The sequence below is a fragment of the Tripterygium wilfordii genome, chromosome 20 (assembly GCF_013401445.1).
Source record: "Tripterygium wilfordii isolate XIE 37 chromosome 20, ASM1340144v1, whole genome shotgun sequence".
Lineage (NCBI taxonomy): Eukaryota > Viridiplantae > Streptophyta > Magnoliopsida > Celastrales > Celastraceae > Tripterygium > Tripterygium wilfordii.
The window spans coordinates 9,720,592-9,742,921 of NC_052251.1; the positions used below are offsets into that span (position 1 = coordinate 9,720,592).

A 22,330-nucleotide genomic window follows, 5' to 3' on the forward strand; every position below is an offset into this window, starting at 1 on the left:
CTACACCTTGATTCCAAATTTGGTGCAATCTGTTGGCGTAAAAGACACTTGCTTCTCAATGAGATCATATTCTACTTGAAAGTTTATTTGAGCCGAGTTACCAAAAATAGAAATACCATCATATCGAATTATGGTCACACAGGTATAATCCAAATACCGAATATATGTGTTTTCCCGTTTTAAATGAACATCTGCCTTAGGAAAATGGAATACCAGGTTGGGATAGGAGAGGTTACGCCAAGTATCATAGCACAAAGTAAATGGTCCAGTTGGGTCTATTTTCTTTGGACTCAGACCAATCACCTTGATAAGTGCACGTTCCAGGGGATCATATATGCTTGAATGCAGTACTGTCATGGGCGTCCCAGAATCGATTATGATATTCCGGTGCTCTTCTTCTATCCTTACTTTCTTATAAAATCCAACGGTAATACCTTCAAGACTAAGGTAGTAATAGGGTTTATCATCTTTGAATACAAATGAGGTTGAGACTCTTGCATCCGAGATTTTTTCTTCATGTCCAAAACTAAGTTTGCTAGCGGCTGTGTTTTCCGACAGTGGAACAAGACAGTAGGAGAATCTATGTTCAGTTCGGTCTCCTAGTTGAGAAACAAACGATAACTTCCCACTTCCAAGACCAAGACCAATCACACCTTGAACTTTGCTACTGATCAGCTTAACGTTGTTTATGTGACTACACCCAAACACTAATTTGGGGAAGGATATCGGTTTGCCCTTGGTGGTGGGCTTAAAGTAGAAGGTCTCAGTGCTCAGAATTCCGACTGTAAATGCATTTTTCTCGTAAGAATATCTGTATTTGCACTTCTTTGATCTCCCTGCAGACTTTGTAAACTCCAAATCCTGACAAATCTTATCACTGTCGGAAAGTGCTTTGTAGGTCTCTGAATTCCTGGGTTCATAGAGTGCCACATCCTCATCGTTATAATTCTTACAAGGTTTGCATTGTATCCATATAAGTTCACTTCCCGTACCTATCACAGCATACACCTTTTGTTTTAGAGTAGGACTAACGTAAATCTCCGCGAGATAGTCCGCTCCGTCATGAATCACCGGTGACTCGATATTCTCTTCTGGATTAGCATGCCTAGATGAATTGAAGTAGTAGTTGACTCGATTGAGAGAACGCATGCCAGCTTTCCTTATGAGTTCTGATGGAGTGATAGAACGGTTATAAAAGGGTGATAGTATTGAATCGGGATGGATAAGATCGATAGTGAAACTGTTTCTTTTTGGTTCAACTCGAGATTGTATCAACACATTGAACGAAAGCAGAATCACCATGAAGAAGATATGGTGATGCATTTTCTTGAGGTAAATGCAAGGCAAGGCAGATGGATGCAGTACTGACTATGAGAGAGATTTTGCTTTCTGATGCTTATAAGTATCACACATAGGTAAATGCTTAACTTTATAGCGTTGATTATGTCTTTTTAAGCCTCTTATAAACATGTATGATTTATATTAATTCCAAGAAAAAAAGAGATTGGAATCGACGTTAAGAGTTTTGGTGGTAGCTCAAATGATTTTTCGAAAATGCAGGCAAGCATATATATATGATCTGTTATTAGGGACAGCTATCTTTCTTGTTCAAGACAATGGAGTCGGAGAAAAACTTTGCTCGAACAAAAGGAAAATGTTTTACACCTTCGACTTTGAGATTCCATAGGTGAAATAAATCCATGAGAGACAGTCTCTACTTCCATATGCTGGAAACTAAGAAGACGGCACAGCGGCGAGAATTATTCTAGAGATTGTATCAATACATTGAGGGCAAGGAGAATCAAGATGAAGATATGGTGATGCACATCGGGAAGTCAAATCATTTATAATAATTTCTTCAAATAAAAAAGAAAAGGTGGGAAAAAAAAAGGAGATCTCCATATGATTTTTAAATTTCCAAGAAAAAATTTGGAATCAACGTTAGTTTTGGTGGTATCTCAAACGATTTTTCGAATGACAATGACAATAATGCAGGCACACATATAATCTATTATTTATAGCCAGGTAACTTATGCTAACAACAGCTCTTTCGGACTCTACTTCCATATGCTAGAAAACAAAAACCCGACGTGCGACAATTATTCTCCCTGCAGACAAGGAAAAGAAAGAAACAGAGGAAAGATTCCAGGCCTTTCTTTAGAGATAGTAGAATAGAGCCTATGATACAGTTATTAAACAAATATGTACAGACGTTGTTGTTGAGTAGATAATTTGTAAATTGTGAAAAAATATTCTTTAAGCGCAATTCCAATGGCTCCTCTTTACAGATTCTCTAAAATACAATAAAGTGAGTCATTTTATAGTTTATAAGCTTATAATCTGAGGACATAAGCGTTCCCAAATACCTCAAATAAGCTAGCTTATAAGTTACCTTAAAAGCTCTAATAAGCTCTAAAAATTAAGCTCTAAATTGAAGCTTATCTTAGAGTTTATATTTGGTTTTTTTTTTTCGTTTTAATTTTTTTTTATTAAGATAATATTATATATGACATTATAAATTAATTTTTGTATATAAAGATATTTTCTAATTTATATGTCTAAACTTAAACTAAGATTAATAATAAAAATAGAAAAAATTATCATAAAATCATAAAATAACAACTACAATGATTTATATAGTTTTAATGTGTTATGTAGTTTTTATTGTATATTTTAAACTAAACTTAAATAGCTTATGAGATAGCGTCAGTTATAAATTTCACTGAATATATTTTAATGGAGAACACAGTGATGGGTTGAAGAAATTACAAGCACATGTGTAATTACTTCGAGGAATAAGGGTATGGTATGTATATATAACATTTTTTTTACCAAGAAATAACAAACGCATGTGTAATTGTCTTCCTCTCTTACTTCCTGCGGCATGAAATTGGTATCAGGATTGAGTCCAATTTTAGGAATCCTCCCTCCAATCTCCCTCATATTCATCAACTATTTCCTAGCTACATTTTATTCTTCTTTCCCTCTCACACTAAGGAGCAAAAAGCTAGTGATATTACTAAAATGTCCCTACCAATAGGAATTGGTCACGTGGGTTGGGCCTGTTAAGACCGGTAAGGTGTGTGACCAAGTACCCGTCACGGGTGAGACCGAAGTACCCTCCAAGGGTACGACAGAAGTACCCATCATGGGTATGGACGAAGTGAATACTTCAGGTGTGATCGATTGAAGTAACCAACCAGGGTGGTTCGGTCTATCCAACCCAGGTAGTAAGGTTCGACCATGCCTTACTAAGGTCAGATCCACCAAAGAAGAGTCCCAATAGGACACCAACTCTTAGCAGAGTCCTACTCCCTTTGGAGAGGGATACGAATGGGATTTACCCTCTGAAAAACCTAATGAGAGAGAGTCCGACTCCTACTACAACTCAAACTGCTTAACCGCATATAAAAAGGGACCTCCATCCTCAGGTAAAGATTCTAACTCCTGCACTCAAATTCTCTTAGTGAGCAAGAGGCAGAGCTCCGAACAATGAGTCATCTTCCCAAGTTTAGTATTGTACTGACTTGAACGTTTGAGAGGTCCCTTGAGCACACCCTCAGGGCCCTACTGTAGCTTACGTTTACTATTTGTGTAGGAAGGAAGGAAGGAAGGAAGCAATCACTCACCATGAAGGAAGGAATTCAGTTATTCCAGCTCGGTCTGACTTAACCAATTTGTCTGTTAGGGTGGACCTATTTCGAACATCATCAGCTAGTATAATTTATATCTAGTATTGGTCATCTGTTCTTCATCCATTTCAGTTCTCTTCCGCATTCAGTCACCAACAGCAAACTTATGCACCTTTCCCCCAAGTTCAATCCAATTGCAACCCATATCCTTCCGGAGGCCAATTCCCTTCACATATTGCCGCACCCTTTTCACATCATCCCACTTCCCTAATGCAGCATATAAATTGGAGAGTAACACATGATTCTCTGCTCGGTCTGGTTACATTTGTAATAACTTTTCAGCAACCCTTTGGCCCATTTCTAGCATCAAGTTCCTTAGGCATATCGCCTACAAGCCCTAAAGCATCGTCTAATCATCCAGCACGACAAATCATGTCAGCTACACATGCATAATGCTCTAAAATTTGTTCTACCTCATGGACTTCCTTCTTCTGGCTGAAATAAGTGAGCCCTTCCTTGATCAGCCCGCTCAAGGTACAACCGAGCTGCCAAGGTGCTGACGAAGGCACAACCGAGATACTCAGAAGGTTCTCACCGAGCTGCCGATCAAGGCACAATCGATGTTTCAAGCAGCACAAACGCCCCCCAGGAGCATCATCACGGGAACCCTCAGGTGACTAACACTTAAGGGAATCATAAAGAAACAAAGGAAAATTCCAGGACAGCTTTCTACAGGAAATAGCATTTGCCTTGCACTAACAACAATCCCATTTATTATCAATTAATATATTGTATTACTTGTATTCAATAGAATAGTTGGAACCTACAGCCACCTTCAACATTGCATTCAAACGTCCCCTAGACCTTGATTCCAAATTTGGTACAATCTGTTGGCGTAAAAGACACTTGCTTCTCGATGAGATCATATTCTACTCGAAAGTTTATTTGAGCCGAGTTACCAAAAATAGAAATTCCATCATATCTAATTATGGTCACGCAAATATAATCTAGATACCGAATATATGTGTTTTTCCGTTTTAAACGAATATCCGCATTCGCAAAATGGAATACCAGGTTGGGATAGGAGAGATCACGCCAATTGTCATAGCACAAAGCAAATGCTCCAGTTGGGTCTTTCTTTGGATTCGGACCAATCGCCTTGATAAGTTCACGTTCCATGGGATCATAGATGCTTGAATGCAATACTGTCATGGGTGTCCCAGAATCGATTATGATATTATGCTGCTTTTCTTCTATCAATATTTTCTTATTTCCAACACTAACACCTTCAAGACTGAGGTAGTAATGGGGTTTATGATCTTTGAATACAAATGGAGTTGAAACTGTTTTATCGGAGGTTTTTTCTTGATGTCCAAAACTAAGTTTACTGGCCGCCTTTTCTGACCGTGGAACCAAACAATAAGAGAATTTATGGTCAGTTCGGTCTCCTAGTTGAGAAACAAACGACAACTGCCCACTTCCAAGACCAATCACACCTTGAACTTGGCTACTGAACTTAACTTTGTTCCGGTGACTACACCCAAACACTAATTTGGGGAAGAAGATTGGTCTGTCTCTGGTCGGCTGAAAATAGAAGGTTTCAGTGCTAAGAATTCCGACTGTAAATGCATTTTTCTCGTAACGATAGCGGTATTTGCACTTTTTTGATCTCCCAGGCTCTGTAAACATCCAATCCTGACAAATTTTATCAACGTCAGAAAGTGCTCTGTAGGTCTCTGAATTCTCCGGTTCATAGAGTGCCATATTTTTATCGTTGTAGTTCTCACAAGGTTTGCATTGTATCCATGTAAGTTCACTTCCCGTATCTATGACAACATACACCTTTTGTTTCTGAGTAGGGCTAACGTAAATCTCCACGAGATAGTCTGCTCCGTCGCCAACCACGGGTGACTCGATATTCTTTGCATTAACATACCCAGATGAATTGAAGTAGTTAACTCGATGGAGAGAACGCGCGCCAGCTTTCCTTGTGAGCTCCGATGGAGTGATAGAATGATTGTAAAAGGGTGATAGTACTGAATCAGGATGGATAAGATCGATGGTAAAACTATTTCCTTTTGGTTCAACTGGAGATTGTATCAATACATTGAACGAAAGGAAAATCAATAAAAAGATCTGGTGATGCATTTTCTTGAGGTAAATGGAAAGGCAGATGGAGGCAGTGTTGGAATCAACGTGAAGTTTTGGTGGTAGCTGAAACAATTTTTCGAATGGCATTGCAATGTAGAGAAAAGGGATGCTTATTTGGTTTGAAACAACTTTCTTTCTTGTTCAAGACAATGGAGTATTAGAATTTTCTACCTAATACACATCGATAATATTGTCCGCTTTGAATTGTCCGGTTCTCGTGGATACATCGGTCCGAACAAATTTTGTAAAGTGTTGTGTATATACGACTCCATAGGTAAAACCGATGTATAAGAAACAAACTCTACTTCCATATGCTAAAAAATAAGAAGAGAGATATTAGACTAGAGCCTATGATGCCGTCCCAGATGGTGTTTAATATATAATCTATACACATGTTGTTGAAGAAATTACAAGCACATGTGTTCCTTTGAGATACAACATCATTAATTACATAAGTATAATCAACATTTTTCGTCAAATCACTTTCAAGTTTCAATAGAGAACATACCTAAACCATTTAACTTGTTTTTTTTTTTAGGTTTTAAGTTCACTTTTTCTTTATGAGGTGGGACTGATCTAACATCTAAGACTAAAGTGATCTTTCTAATTGGGCCCTTGCCTTTTAATGTTTTATTTGTTTTATAACTCTCAATTCTTTTTTTTAATGGACTTTATAACTAAAATGGATGGGCTTTAAAATAGACTGGTCTGATTTTAAATTGGCTATTAATAACTAATATTTCATAGGTGTCCCAGAATCGATTATGATATCGCGGTGCACTTCTTTTATCTCTGTTTTCTTAATTATATCCAACGGTAACACCTTCAATATATTGAGTGAAAGGAGAATCACCATAAAGATCTGGTGATGCATTTTCTTGAGGCACATATAATCTGTTTGGTTTAGGACAACGTTCTTTCTTGTTTGAAGACAATGGGGTCCGAGAAAATATCCAGGCCTTTTGTTTTGTCAATGAGTCTGAATATTACCACGAACAAAAACGGGTTTGGAGGACTTCACAATTCCCTAGAGTTTACAATTAATATCCATTAGTGGAGAAAAAATAAAATAAAATTTAAAAAACGAAAAAACAAAAACGTGATGGTATGATTTCGGAGACTCCGCAATTTCCTAAAATCTACTATTCACATTTAATGGTGAAAAGAAAATTAGACGAGTTTTAAAAATGGAAAAACAAAAATATGGTGTGATGTGACATATCTTCTGAACCATTGAATTCTCATACCTTAAGTGTGACACTTTGATCATCTTTACCAACCCAAATGAAGCAGCAGGCTTCTCACTTTGCCACTGCAACTCTTTATTTTCGTCCTTCTCTCTGATTTCCTGCAGAATGAAATTAGTATCAGGATTGAGTCCAGTTTTAGGAATCTTTCCACCAATCTCCGCCATATTCATCAACAGTTTCCCAGCTATATTTCACTCTTCTTTTCCTCTCACACTAAGGAGCAAAAGACTAGTATAGTTTATATCCAATTTTGGTAATCTGTTCTTCATCCATCTCAGTTCTTAGTTCTCTTCTGCATACGGTAACGAAGCATCACCAACAGCAAACTTATGTACCTTTCCCCCGAGTTCAATCCAACTGCAGCCCATGTCCTTCTGGAGGCCAATTCCCTTCACATATTGCCGCACCCTTTTCACATCATCCCACTTCCCTAATGCAGCATATAAATTGGAGAGTAACACATGATTCTCTGCTCGGTCTGGTTGCATTTGTAATAACTTTTCAGCAACCCTTTCGCCCGTTTCTAGAGCACCATAAGTTACACAGGAACTTAGCAATGAGCTCCAGATTCTAGCATCAGGTTCCTCAGGCATATCGCCTACAAACCTTAAAGCATCGTCTAATCGTCCAGCACGACCGAGCATGTCAGCTACACATGCATAATGCTTTAAAATGGGTTCTATCTCATGGACTTTCTTCATCTGGCTGAAATAGGTGAGCCCCTCCTTGATCAGTCCTGCATGGGAGCATGCCATCAAAACGCTGATGAATGTTAGATCATCTGGTTCTGGGCCAAATTTCTTCATTTCTTCAAAGAGCTGTATTGCCTCTTTCCCACGTCCATGAACACCATAACCTGCAATTATAGCATTCCATGACACGACATTTTTATCCTTCGTACAGTCAAATACTCTTCGAGATTGTTCTACACAGCCACATTTTGCATACATATCTATAATTGAACAACCCACGAAAATGTCTTCTGTGAGGAGAGCTTTTAAGGCATAACCATGCGTCTCTTTTCCCAGACGCAAAGCAGGTAATTGTGAACATGTGTCGAACACACTTAGTATGGAAAACTTGTCAGGTTGAATTCCATTTGAAAGCATATGACGAAAGAGAATCAGGGATTCATTGAGAAGTCCGTTCTGTGAGTAACCAGAGATCATCACATTCCAAGTTACTATACCTCTATCTTCCAACCCATCAAACAACATATGTGCAGAGGTTGATTTCCCACAGTTATTGTAAAGTGATATTAGTGAGGTTTCAATATATAAATCTTGTTCTAGACCACGGCGTACTGAATAACAGTGTATCTGTTGGCCATAACGAAGTGATTCAAGATGGGTGCAAGCTAAAAGTAAACTAGTAATGGTAAACCAGTCAGGTTCTAAGCCTGAATGTGCCATCTTAAAGTAAAAATATAAAGCCATCTTTGGATCCCCATTCTGTGCATAGCCACCAATAATGGCATTCCAAGAGCTCACTGTCCTCGTTTTCATATTGTAGAAGACTTTCTCTGCAGAACTCAGAGACCCACACTTGGCATATGCTGCAATAAAAACATTTGCTACTAACTCATCATGTTGAAGCTCATGTCTAAATGAATAACCATTAAGTTCCTTCAAACTCAGCAACTGTGACTTCTTTAAATAAATAGGCAAAACATTCAAAATGGTAACCTTATTTGCCTTCATTTCCTTGGCTGCTGTCTGCATATTCCGTAGAAGACTTAATGTCCCATTCGTATCTCCTTCCATAGAAAAACCTCCAATAATAGAATTCCAAGAAACCACATTTCTATTTTCATGCTTGTCAAATAAGATTTGTGCTTCAGGTAAATATCCACATTTTGAATACATGTCAATTAAGGCATTACTCACAGTCAGATCTTGACTCAGCCCTAACTTCACAGCCAAAGCATGAACCTCTATTCCAAAATCCACTTCTCCTTCTGCTGCACAGACAGGCAACACAGTTACCATTGTAGCAACATCTGGTACCAGACTTTCCTGGCTCAGCAACATCTCTAAAAGAAGAAAAAGACTCTCATGAGAGTAACCGTTCTCTGACAACATACAAATCATTGAATTCCAAGAAACTAAGTTCCTCTCAGGCATATAATCAAACACCTTTACCGCTTCATCAATGGACCAACATTTTCCATACATTGCAAGCAGTGCATTACCCACAAACACATCCCAAATCAAACCCATCTTCACTGTCATCCCGTGAAACACCTTCCCCAAACCCACATCCAAAAGGCCGGCACTAGCCTTAATCACACAAGGGAAAGTGAAATTATCGGGCTTGAACCCCGTCACAGATATCAATTCGGCAAACAGGTTCAATGCATCACTAAAAAGCTCATTTTTTGTATACCCACTAACAAGTGCATTCCACTGAATCAAATTCTTCTCAAGCAGACTGTCAAAAACAAAACGAGAATCAAAAGGAGATCCACATGCCGAATACATGGTGATGAGACGGGTATTGAGAACCAAGTCATCGCTGAATTGGGCCGAGTCTGATACAATCCGGTGAACTTTCCTGCCAATTTCAATGGCTTTCTGGTGGGTGCAAGCTTGTAGCAGTATACCAATTGCAGCTTGTACCTGCAAAGATGTGGAAGTACCATTTTCCAAGTGTCTTTGAAGAAGAGCCAATGCTTTCGCAAGATGTCCGGTTCGGCATAGGTGCTCTACCTCTTGAAGTAAAGAGAAATTAGGGGATGAGGAATTGATGAGAAGAATAGGCTCCTTATTGTTGGTTCGGGTAGTGAAAGGGGATGATTTTGGTCTGATTCTGAGGATTAAAGGGAACGGATGTTTGTTAAATGATGTTTCAGTAGCACTACAAAACCATAGAGGTTGACGGCGAGGGGGGATTGTTAGTGGTGGTGGTGGCGGCAGCACCGGTGCCATGCTAGGCTGCTGTAGAGAGAGAATTAATACAAAATCCCGAGTTCACGCTAGTTTGATATGAAATAACATCATAAAAAAAATAAAAAATGTACATAATTTTTACCATAAATTGATAACAATCCATCAGAAATTATCTATGTGCACCAAAAGTGTGGATCAAGTTTGTGGATTTGTTTTTCAACCATAGATATGATGGGTCCCATAATAAATGTGTGACCCCCACTTATATTGTGATTGATTATAATCATTGGATTTTATTCCACAAACTTGGTGCACACTTTTGATTCACATAGAAGAATTCCTGAACAATCCATGTCGCTCCACTTATATTTTTAAAAATATGGGTCTTGGGAATTCGGAGGTCATGGGCAACAATCCATCACAGGAATGCCCTTTAGTCAATGACCCGTAAATTACGATCTTTGTTTGCGACAAAGATTCGATTTTATAGCCAATCTAAGTTTTTAATTTTTCTGATTAATGAATATATCTTTTACTTGTATGAATTAGATTTCTCGTATTTTTCCAAAAAATTATTCCATTGATGGAATTTAGTATGATACTTATGAGACAGACGAAATTAATATTCAAATATTTCTTTTTAGAATGTATTAATTTGACCTTGTAAGTAGCACTACCTCCCCATAACATGTTGCCGTTAAAAGCAAGCAGAACCCATATAAAATAATTAAATATTTTATTACCTAAAAAGAAAAGTTAACCGGAGTTGATTATGAAAAACGTTTTTACTTAATTCAAATACATCTTTACTTAAGGTTGCACTCAAGAGTTTTCTTAGATGTGTTTCTAGGTATTTTGTTAATATGTATTTTGTGGTATTTAAATGATGAATTTTGAGTGGTATGATTCCATGATTGTGAGAAAGTTAGTAGGGGTTTTCATGGGTTTAATAAAGAAGTAAATATCACAAATATCCTTATTTATTACTATGTTTTAATGAGATTTGAATTTATTAATTGAAGGACATTTTCTTTCTAAAAAATTCATAAACCATAAAAACACCATAATTTGAGCCTTTGAGGTGTTCTCTAAACTCTAAAGCACACCAGAAACACCTTCCCAGGAATTCTATGGTGTCTATCAAACTCATGAGAACGCATTTGACATTTTTTTTAAAGTATGAGCTCTTTAAGAACACCTCAGAACCAACCCATGAAGACACCCAAAAACCCTATGAAAATTAAACTATCAAGCACAACTTACGCCCTGTTTGGCGGAGGGCTGATTTGCCCGAAGAAGTTCAACGATATGACTTATGATCCAGGCATATTAGGAATATACACTATGGCCTATGGGGTCTCCCTCAGTGGCAGGATAACCGTTGGGATACCACTATTCTTGGCCAGTTACGATGAGAAAAAAATATGTAGGGATGACAGGATTTGATTCCATTAATTAGCAGTTAACATAAGACAGGTCCTTTTGGGCTTGGCTGCACCTCAAACTGGGATTCTTGCAAGTCCACGACACACTTCTACGGCACAATCTCATAATGCTAAGCTAAGCCTTCTCCAGGACCATGATCCTCTCTCCTTACCAGAATCCAGGATTCCATATGCACCAAATTTAGCAGACAAAGTTCTCAGAAACACACACCAGGAGCATTAGATAAGAAAGTTCTTTGTTCCTGTGTAGGGGAAGGGCAATGAGGACTAGAACAACTTTCCTGTGGTCAGGGTGATGGACATGGCCACTAATAGACTAGTGGAGATTGTCCGGTGACACGAAAAACTTCCAAAAACGGAAAACTCAATGGATGTTGGTACTGTGCTTTAAATAACATGAATGTGTAATAGAAGGCTTTGCTATTGAGATTGTAATTCAGTAATTGTAACGGTAAGGTAAAAGGGTTACTGGAAGCCTCCAACCCTTTTCAATCAGGTTGGTTTCACCCCTGTGAAGATATATTCTCTGTATCCCTATATGGCTATATCGATTGTCTAAAAACTGATCATGTCAGAACAAAATAGGGAAATGCGAAAAGAATGTAAATGGAAAAACTGAGATGGACACAACCTGTAGCAAGGGCAGATCAGAGAGAACTAAGAAAGTCTTTCATCAGAGCAAAGATGGGGTTATAAGAAGCTCCTTCAAGTCTCTGAAACATGATTCCTTCCATCCGGGCTTGAACTCCTTCGGAAAATGTCAAGTCTTGAAGCAGCTCTTTCAATGTTGCATCAACCCCAACAACAGTATTCCCTATGCTACTTACGACCTCGGGTAAAGTAGGAGATGGTCGTGATAACTCAACAAGAGTAACCTAGCACCATTCAAATTCAAGCTTCAGCAAGAGTTATTAAAATTTTGAAAACACTAAATACTCAAAAAACATCAAATGGTCATTGTTCGGTGTTCATGAGTCTGTAATACCCTAAGACTCATGAATAATATTAACATAATTGTAAGACACACTCCCCCCTATTTATGTTCTCTCACGAATCACAAGCTGGGCTCTATACGCAAGTCCCAACAGCCCAGCCTGTTTGGTTGTAGTTGTACAACTCATTCTATGGCACACAACCCATCCAGGTGTGTATGGGTGTGTCAGCCATACGTTACGGCCCCCCATAATGTGACCACTGTTTAGTGAGTAAGTTAGAACTAACCCGCTCATGTTTGGGTATATTAGCTTTCTGTTTTGCTATGGCAATAGCCCGGGAGAACCCACCAATTACATCAACCAAACCTCGATCAACTGCATCTTTACCTGCCCATACTCTGCCTTGTGCAACTTCTTCCATCTTTTCTACCTGGCATCAGAATAATAAAGAATTTAAAGTTCTCCTTTTTTTCTTTTTCTTTTTTTAATTTATCATTGTATAGAAGAGAAAATACCTACTTTCATCTGATATTTGAGTTAACTTACACTCATTGATCTTGAAAAAGCTGCCTTGTCCCTGAATTGCTTATAGGCATTCTGTGCAGACTTTGCAAAGAGTTCTGCTTCATCTGGTCTGGGAAATGATAGGAGGTAATATTTCATCAGTCATAGCAACACATGACAAGGAAAGCCATATAGACAAAATACTAGTGTGGGAGCCATCTCTGACAAAAAGATGAAAACAGATGTATCAAGGAATGCTGTATTGCATCTCATGAGTACTTACTCAATGCATATATGCATGATTACAAAATATATTCATGTGCATATGCATGTATAACCGTGCAAGGCATTTATTTATTATGGCATGAGGAAGTTCAGTAACCATCTTGCCTGAATGGTCGTTGTTCCGCTGCAAGGAGCTCCGCAAATCTTCCCCGTGATATAATCTCCTTGTTGAAGCCAATTTTTTCATATAGTTTACCCAGGCAAAATTTCCCTGAAAATAAAAGCCTTGATGGTAAGTCCCAAACATGACAAGCTTAGAATATTAGCCGCTCCCCCACTTAAAAATAATACTAATGGAAACATGACAAGCTTAGAATATTAGCCGCTCCCCCACTTTAAAATAATACTAATGGAAATAAAGACAGGATTTCTTTCTTCACCACTCAGTGAATTAGTTTTCTCATTAAACCATAGGCTTTAAGCAACGTCATACTACCTAAGGCCTTGATTCTGATGAATGAGAGAGTAATTTGAGATGGGCTTTAAAGGGCAAAAATCTTGAGGTATTTTTTTTCATGTTGTGTAAGAGTTTATGAAACATTGAGAAACAGTAAAAAAAAAAAGAAGTATTTCTTAATACTTGCATAATCGGATTCTCCCACATGGAATCCTATGAAGTCAAAACTAAAAAGTTCTGGGCAAGTACTTGTTTAGAACTTTACCTGTGACTACTCCAATTGAACCAGTTAGAGTCAGCTTCTCCGCAACAATTGTCAACGCAGCCATTGCCATATAGTATCCTCCACTTGCAGCCACATCAGACATTGATGCAATCACAGGTTTTGATTCAGCCAAAAGTCTGATCTCCCTCCACATTCTGCACATATTTAAAATTCAAGTTCAACAAGTTTTTTATACTCATACTCTAAAATAATCCACAATTGGCAGTATTGAACATTTAAATGGTAAACCAAAAAGCACTCACCCAGCTCACAATTCAGTTATTCAGATAAGGAATTTGAAAAAACAGAATCATTTTTACAAATCGAGAAGACAAAGGAATGCCATATGAGCACTTACAAATCAGAAGCAAGAGCATCACCTCCAGGGCTGTCAATTCGGATGACGGCAGCTTTATATCTTTTTGACTCTAGGAGAGAAGGAAAAGAATCCAAATTTTAAATAGGCTAAACAATGGCATAGCCAACCAGTATTCGATAATGAAAACTAAGAATAAAGTAGCATTTTCAACAATCAATTTGCTTTCTATTTCTTCTAAAAGCAAATAATATAGCAGCATTTGTTGATTTATCAGATCTCGCAGTTTTTTGAAAGTCAGAGGTCCATTCCGTTCCCAATTTTATTTCTAAACCTGAGCAGTTATCTAATCTTTATCGAGACAAACTGAAAAGACTTCTTGAACTACCACAAGACCCAATTTTCAGGTTAGGTCCTTCAGATAGACCCTGTTCGGCATTCTGGGGAATATGAAGCCAGAGTATCTATGGTTTGAATAAATAATGGCATAGATTTCCATAAAAACTTCAAAATGTTTAAAATGTTTCCTTGCAGATTTCACAAGTTTACACATGTAAATGCATATAAAGAAATATGTAATCGAAATTCATCGTACAAAAACTATGCACCTTAACCCCAGAATAATATGGTCGATAAAAACTGATTTACCATGCAGTAAATATTAACAAGATACAACATGCTAAGGACCCAGATATCAGATTATGGTTGACGACAATTGATTTAGCATGCCATCGAGTATTAGGATATGGTCAGTTTACACTGACAAGGACGGTTAAAATCTTTAAGATGGAGAATATGCAAAAAAGGGATACTAGTGAGGCAAAGGCGATTCATAAGATTAGATATACCTCTTACACGACGAATCTTCTCAATTAATTGCTCCCCAATGATACCGGAACTAGAAGTGCTTAATGGACCCCGCGAACGCTGAATACTCCCAGAAGCTCTGATAACAGCTATCTGGTTTTTACCACCAGTCAGACCAAGAGTCCATCTCCTGACGCGAGAGTATTTTCTGTGTATATAATATATACTTTGATATGCTTAGAAGTTCAACATGCAGTTCATTTACTTTTGCAAGAAAAGGCATGCATTTGCAACAACTTGAGCCAAAGTATGGGCTTAGCAGAAATTGCATCGTAAAGAATCAGAATTACTTCAGACCTGCATGATGCACTTCTGAGAAAGCGACAGAACTACTAAAACATTTCCAAGAAAGAGTCATGCCATCAAATAATATTTTAGATTCAAAACAACAACTTTTGTACTAGCACATTGAATAGTGATCACACAAACCTTCCTGTATCAATCCTTTTAATCTAAAAAAGTAGAACAAGGTTTTGCACTAAAGAATGTAAGAAATTTAGAACACAGAGTTACTATTGTGCTCAGGACATCTTTTACAGCAATCAGACACCACTTTGATCATTCATCTGAAACACTATTTCATACAGAATACATATTACAAAGTAATTAAACTAAGATATCAAGCTAGCACCAAATAACAGCCGCAGCAGATATTAAATAGTAAAGTTAAGTTCCAGACAGCAGATGGTGTCATCATAATTGGAAGTGGTGCTAGGCGAGCCCCAGAAAAAGCAGCACACTCGAGGAGATGCAATATTATCTGTAATTTTGCAACACAGCGAGAAAGTTAATAACCTGTAATCAACCATGGGAAGATTTTTATCTTTTTGGACACCAAGTCTCCCTTTCAACATTGAGATAACCTGCAAAAGCTTTGTCATTCCCAAAAGAAGTCTTTGCATATCATAATAAAAATTGGTTTGCATAATATCCATTGAAGACATAAAAACAAATCCCAGCACTGATTGCTATTATATTCACAACCTTCGGTGTCCGTATGGGTCTTAGTGAATGACAAACAAGAAGATGGTGAATTGACAAGAGGCCGTAATACGTGTCAATGCAAGTTAGAAGAATTATTAATTTTACTACATGCCACTAATTCCCAGAATAGCTCACTCTCACTTATCAAAAAATAAGAAGCCTTCTATAATGAATGCATTGAACATGCATAGGAGTTACTGCAATTAGAAGACTCTCATGAGAAACAGCAACTACAATACGAGCAAGCTACTTCATGATGATGAAATTAGTTGAAAGCACTCAAAAAACTCTCGCGTCAGACTGCATAAGTAGATATTGATTTTTTCTCATATGGCGACCTTGATTGAGTATAATAGGAGAAATTTATTTACCTCGTCGTCATATTGTATATTTGTTATCAGTCCTTCTTCTTTCAGCATTTCTACTTTGTAAACGCCTTCATTTATGAACTTCTCCACATCCTCTCTTTTCTTTCCTGTACAAAACATGCAGAAGCCAAGTAATTACAAAAAAATGAAGATCAAGCAAAAATGTAGCGTCAGAAAGAACCTCTTGCAGAAGAAACTTTGTCCAGCCAATTCCCGTAGATGTTATCAAGCAATGCTGTCAGCATCTCACAATTTTCTTCTGACATAGTTTTACGAGTAAGCTGATCCCCTGCACTTTTGTATTTGCCAATTCTTTGCACTTGAGGTTCAATACCTACTTTCTCAAAAACACCTGTAGAGCACATTTTTAGTGCTGGAAAACTGCAAAGAAAAATCTTAAGGCTGCAAAATTTCAACGTATGCAAGAGTGCATGCAGGTGTCTGTTTGAGGATGGCAGGGACTACCACATTCACAAATCACAAGTGTTAAACTAAAGGACTCCCTACTTCCTTTTCCTTCTCTTATTGGTTCTGCTTTTCATGTACAACTGCCAATAGTAGAAATCGGAAAGAGCACTAAAACCAAAGGCAAGAGGCATTCCTTCATCAATCAGCTAGAAGAAGGATCCACCCCAAACACCATACCAATGTGCTGCACCCTATTCACATGGCATGATAGCGTATATGCAGTGGTACTTGAATCTGGAGTTGCCAAGTAAGATCAGCATTGCCCTGCAAGGAACTTCCAGAGGAGATGCAATATGCGATTTCACTTCAAATTAGGGTGTTGAATATCAATATCTGATAAGCTGAATGCATATTCATTTTGACATCTGAATCCTACAAAGGCATTTTCATTTGAAAAACAGATTGAAATTCAAGCATAAAATGATGATGATAAGTGAGTTCCCGTGTCAATAGATTGGTGGAAGAAACCCTATGTCATAATTGCTTCCCTCCTTAACTACAAGAAATTCATCTACAAAATCAAGCATTTAAAAGGATAGAGTCCAGTTCAGAGTTAGGAACCTAGACTTAGACTTCGCATCCTCTTGTAGCTGCACAAGAAATTCTTGTCATGTATTATGCATACATAAAAATAAGTTGCATATTTGCATAAATTGTGTCAGTAATCCCACAAGGAACATGCCCTTCATTCTTCCACTTCGCCAATGGAAGCCCTCATAATTGGCCAATTCATGAGAGATATTTTTGGTGTATACAGCTACAAAAAGCTTGTCACATAAACAGCAATCATAAGGCCCAAAACAATTCAATTGTCTTTTGAATGCAAACGAAAATTTTATCAAGGGGTACAAAGGATGTATGACCGAGAGGTAAAAGAACACACAGACAAACAGAATAGCAAAGACAACAAAGAGAATTATTGAAAATTAGTTTTCAAATGGTAAACAATACCAACAACAAGCAATCATGCAGTGGGTACCAGATGAATAAAATTTTTGCCAACTGTAGCAGAATCATATGTTAAAATTACAATAAACAAACGAGGATGGAAAAAATAAGAAAGAAATAAAATAACAAACAGAACCATATGTGAGGATATGTGTATTCCAAATGATGAAAAAGCCATCAAATGAGTAACAAAGTCAACTGACCTCCAAGGAATGATGATTGCACAGTTAAACCATACAGGGAAAAGTAAGCACTTGGGGGAGCATATAGCTCTTCGCAAGCACATGCAAGGTAATACTCCTTCTCTCCACAAGCAGGGACATAGCAGACAACACTTTTACCTACAAGTATCAGTAAGTATATGTTAAAAGTCAATAATGCTTAATCTCCAATGTTAAGACTTTTTTTTCAGAAAGCAACGCCTCAAATAGATATTCAAAAAAAATATGTTTGTACAAAGAAACAAATTTTATAATCAAAGTACAAATTTTTAGTAAGAAACACAGATAATAAGTTAACAGTGAATAGCATAATTTACTTGATTTTTTGAAGTCCAAGATATGCCTTCGAATTTCCTCAACTTTGGCCCATCCACAATCCAATGGTTCAATATGGAGATAGATGCCAGAGATACGAGGGTCATATGCTGCTTTTATGAAGTTTTCACAAATTTGAGGGAGCGATAATCCTGAAGAGAAACGGCTCTTTAGCTGATCAGATATCTGAGAATCACAGAAAGGAAGAGAATCAATAAACCTGGCCTCGTAATTGTAAACACATAAACAAGGTCTTAAAAGAATCAATAAATCACAAAATGCTGGAAGCAATTCGCAAACCTGGCCTCGTAATTTCATGGTCAAAATGCTGCCCTTGGGGACACGCTCCCAAGGCAACGCAATGAGCATCTTGAGCTTCACCAGAAAGCTCCGCCATGCCCCAACCTGCTCGAACTCAAATTCTCCACTCGGATATTCCTCATCCTTGGCGTCCTTGATTTCAGTCTTGGAAGTGCAATTATCTTTCTCTGCTTCAGGCTTCGCTTCGGAGGAAGAGGAATCGAAAGCACGGACCGAGAGGTTGCGATGGGAAACTGAACTGGGAGAGGCAGGGATGGAGAGAGGAGCGTGGAGGAACGTACTCGTGAGGAGTCTAGAGAAGAGAGGAGAGAGGAGTTGGAAACTTGAGGGCTTCGAGAGAATAGCACAGACGGCGCGGCCGTGAATCGGCGGAAAGTGTGGAACGTGTAGCAGCAGCTTAGCCATTGGAGAGAAAGAAACTACCGTCTGCGAACCTGGAGCTCGAGACTCGCCTCCTTGGGAAGTCCACGACGACGACAAGGAGGCAATGCTTCGTCCACGTCGACACTTCTTCGACTGACACGTTGAATTGCGATAACCGTTAGACACATGGGCCTTTCTTTACTAGACGGTCCAATTATTCCATTCCCTTAGTTAATTTGGGCCGAATTTAACAATTTTTCTGGGCCTGGGTCCTTTAAAAATGGATCAGTGAAGCCGCAATTTGCGAATTTGTTAAACCTGGGCCTTCTTTACCTGGTTAGTGGTTAGTCGAATTAGTACATGGGCCGAATGTAACAATTGTCATGGGGCCTTGGCCTTTGTACCGCAATTTCAACATCCGTACAAGACATTAACTAATTTATAAACTGTGGAATAAGATGTAAGGTGTATGGTGAAACTTATAACTAACGCTAACTTATAAATTATAAAAAAAATCTATTACTTTTAGCTTAAAAGATAGAATAAAAACTACACAAAAATATGAGAACATTTTAAGTTCAAACTTATAAATTACAAGATAATATTATATAAATAAATTGAAATTAATATTCAATTAAGTTTAAATATTATATATAATATTATCTTCTTTTTTTTTTTGGAGCGTTTTAAAATTTATAAGCCAACGTTTCTAGAATCACCAGCTTATAAGCTCCAAAATAAACAGTATCAAACAGTAATTGTGAATCAATCTTTATATTTCAAAAGTATAGACTCTATATTAATCCATATCGCTATCTATTTATTTATTTTCTATTTACACTTTTTTGTTTTGATGATTAATAATAATAATAATAATTTCAAATGTGAAAGTAAGTGTGTTTTGGATGAGTTGGGGGTGGCCAATGTTGGAATGAAAGCAACATTGTCACTCTTTGGGAGATGATTGATGAAGCATGTCCCCCCATAAAAGAGAATTGGGCCGGGGGTCTGAGTCATGAAAGTGAAATATATACAACACCAGTACTTACTGCTCACATGACCTGTTTTTTATTACTTCTGTATGTACATATGTATGTACATATATATATGTCCATGGAATCAAACACCATTAGTTGTCTTATTGATTAAACTTTTCTAAGTTTTCTTGCTCTAGAATCCAGATGATCCTCTAGCACATGTCACCCTCTATATATGTATTCACACCTCTATGTCTGTCTTCAATTATTGATACGAATCTAAATTCAAGCTGTCAAGCCTGTGCGTACAGAAATTGTCAGGCCTATACGCACAGAAATTTCTCGTAATTAAGGTATTCATAGAGTCATTTCTCAAACCAGACACTCAAGTTGCAACTTGCAACTGAAATTGTTCTCCCTATATTTATTCCACTATATGATATTTGAGGGAGAAAGAGAACATACATCAAAATACCCATTAATTAGCAGTTTTTGCCGATAATTGGGGTCTTTAGGTGTCGCCCAAGCGTTGCACTACAGCTCGGGCTTGGCGCACCCCTCCAAATATAAAAAAAAAAAAAATGTATTTATCACCCAAACAATGACCAAAAAGGAGGAATAAGTGTTGAACCTCAAATACAAATTTTTTTAGAAAAAGAAGATAAACAACTCTTGCGTAAAGATTCTCGCGCAACATGCGGGATTGGGTACAAACAAGATTATGAAAACCCTATCTCGCGTAATATATGGAGGCACTGTTTACAGGAATTGAACTTGTAACTCTAAATTTCATCATGCAACTCTACCACTGAACCACATATTCGTATGTGGAACCTTGAATACGAGTAATGTAAAAACTCTTTAGCATATTGAAGAGCCAAAATACATAAACAATGATATTTAAATCAACCATAAACTACATAACTAACAAAAAGACTATCATGGGTCGTACTCTCACAATGCGACAGGTTTGAATGGGGTACGTCCTAAGCATGGGTCGGGTCTTGTGAGAACCACATATTCGTATGTGGAACCTCGAATACAAAAAATGTTAAAAACTCTTTAGCATATAGCAAAGCCAAAATACAAGAACAATGATATTTAAATCAATCATAAACTACATAACTAACAAAAGGACTATCTTGGGCCACACTCCCACAATGCGACAGGTCTGAATGGGGTACGTCCTAAGCATGGGCTGGGCCCTGTGAGAAATACCGCGGATAGATATGCTTGCAGTTGAAATTGAACATTGGACACACATATGCCTAACCCAATCAATCGTCAACCGAGCCACCTCTCGTTGATAGCTACCAACCTACGAGTTTCAAAAACAAGCACTAAAAAATAAAACTAAAAATGAAAAGTCTATTTTGTTCTTCCCTTCCAGAAGTTGTTTCTTGCCTTGGAACCAGCTTGGGAAGTAGTAGAAGTAGTAGTATCAGCTCTTGTTGAGTACACAAATCCCACTTCTTTCTTGTCTTCTTTTTTCTTCATCTTCTTCTTCTTTTCCAAAACTGGTTTCTTTAAACCATCTTTCTTCTTGTTTAACCCATTATTTGGCTCTTCCTCATCCTCCACTACTGCTCTGCTTATTCCTTGATAACTAGGCCCAGAAGAAGCATCAGAAGCCAATGAATCATCACTATCAATGGAGGAGGCAATATACATTGTCCACCCAGATTCACTCCTCTCACACGCCTCTGACCCCTCTGACCCTCCACAAATTTGGGAAGAGTCCATTAATATATAAGCTGCTGAGTGAAAAACAAAGTCGGGAAAATTTTTTGGGCTTCTTGAAAGAAGAGGAGGTGATATATATATATAGACACACACATATGTATGTCATATTGTCCTCTCTGTATATACTTTTTTATAAAAAAAAAAAATTTGTTTTAAGAAGTTTGTCATGTGTTTATATATGGTCCATTGGGCCTCAATATGATCGGACTTGTCAACGGATGCCCAATATGTAACATCAAGTGAGAGATACTATGACTTTATTCATATACCAGGTTATGTCAATCCGATCTGGGATATTAGTCACGAAAATAATTACAACTATGTATAGACTTCAATATATGTAATTACAATTTAGTTTTTTTTTCCTATTATTTTTTTTTACATATTTTGCAGTGATAATTGAGTATTCATTTGGTGAAGAGGGCCTCCATGTTTGGAAAAATGGAGAACAAAAGGAACTTAGGAGTTCAAATCCAGCGGGGTTTGGGGGACTCTATGTGATGTCTCCACACCCATATAATTGTAGACTCATCGTATGGAGTTACCAGACAGGGCCTGGTCCATGCATTATTCTTGCTGTTTGTCCTTCTATATGTCATTCACCTTGACTTGCCCTTCTCTAGGGCTCCACACTTGAGGAACAGCTTGTAGTTCCTAATCGATCTCGGGATTCTGCAATTCTCAGAA

The 22,330-nt window shown here is 37.7% G+C and overlaps 3 protein-coding genes and 1 pseudogene across 3 annotated transcripts; all 4 read right to left on the bottom strand.

Moving 5' to 3' along the window:
* Positions 1-1,323, bottom strand: LOC119986960 (aspartic proteinase CDR1-like). Its single transcript, XM_038831648.1, has one exon. It carries the CDS (start codon positions 1,321-1,323, stop codon positions 1-3), a length of 1,323 nt encoding a protein of 440 aa, XP_038687576.1.
* A 2,722-nt stretch (positions 1,324-4,045) lies between these two features.
* LOC119986962 (probable aspartic protease At2g35615) lies at positions 4,046-5,870 on the bottom strand. The gene is made up of 2 exons (XM_038831649.1): positions 4,497-5,870; positions 4,046-4,309 (listed from the first exon to the last, which is right to left on the bottom strand). Exons 1-2 carry the CDS (start codon positions 5,868-5,870, stop codon positions 4,046-4,048), a joined length of 1,638 nt encoding a protein of 545 aa, XP_038687577.1.
* A 1,033-nt stretch (positions 5,871-6,903) lies between these two features.
* LOC119986651 lies at positions 6,904-10,037 on the bottom strand (annotated as a pseudogene).
* A 1,730-nt stretch (positions 10,038-11,767) lies between these two features.
* On the bottom strand, positions 11,768-19,088 carry LOC119987278 (serine protease SPPA, chloroplastic). Its single transcript, XM_038832149.1, has 13 exons — positions 18,540-19,088; positions 18,242-18,425; positions 17,907-18,044; positions 16,469-16,639; positions 16,291-16,394; positions 15,731-15,798; positions 14,917-15,083; positions 14,111-14,180; positions 13,753-13,907; positions 13,196-13,301; positions 12,848-12,935; positions 12,588-12,731; positions 11,768-12,241 (listed from the first exon to the last, which is right to left on the bottom strand). Exons 1-13 carry the CDS (start codon positions 18,963-18,965, stop codon positions 12,014-12,016), a joined length of 2,049 nt encoding a protein of 682 aa, XP_038688077.1. The 5' UTR covers positions 18,966-19,088; the 3' UTR covers positions 11,768-12,013.
* Between the last annotated feature and the right edge of the window lie 3,242 nt (positions 19,089-22,330).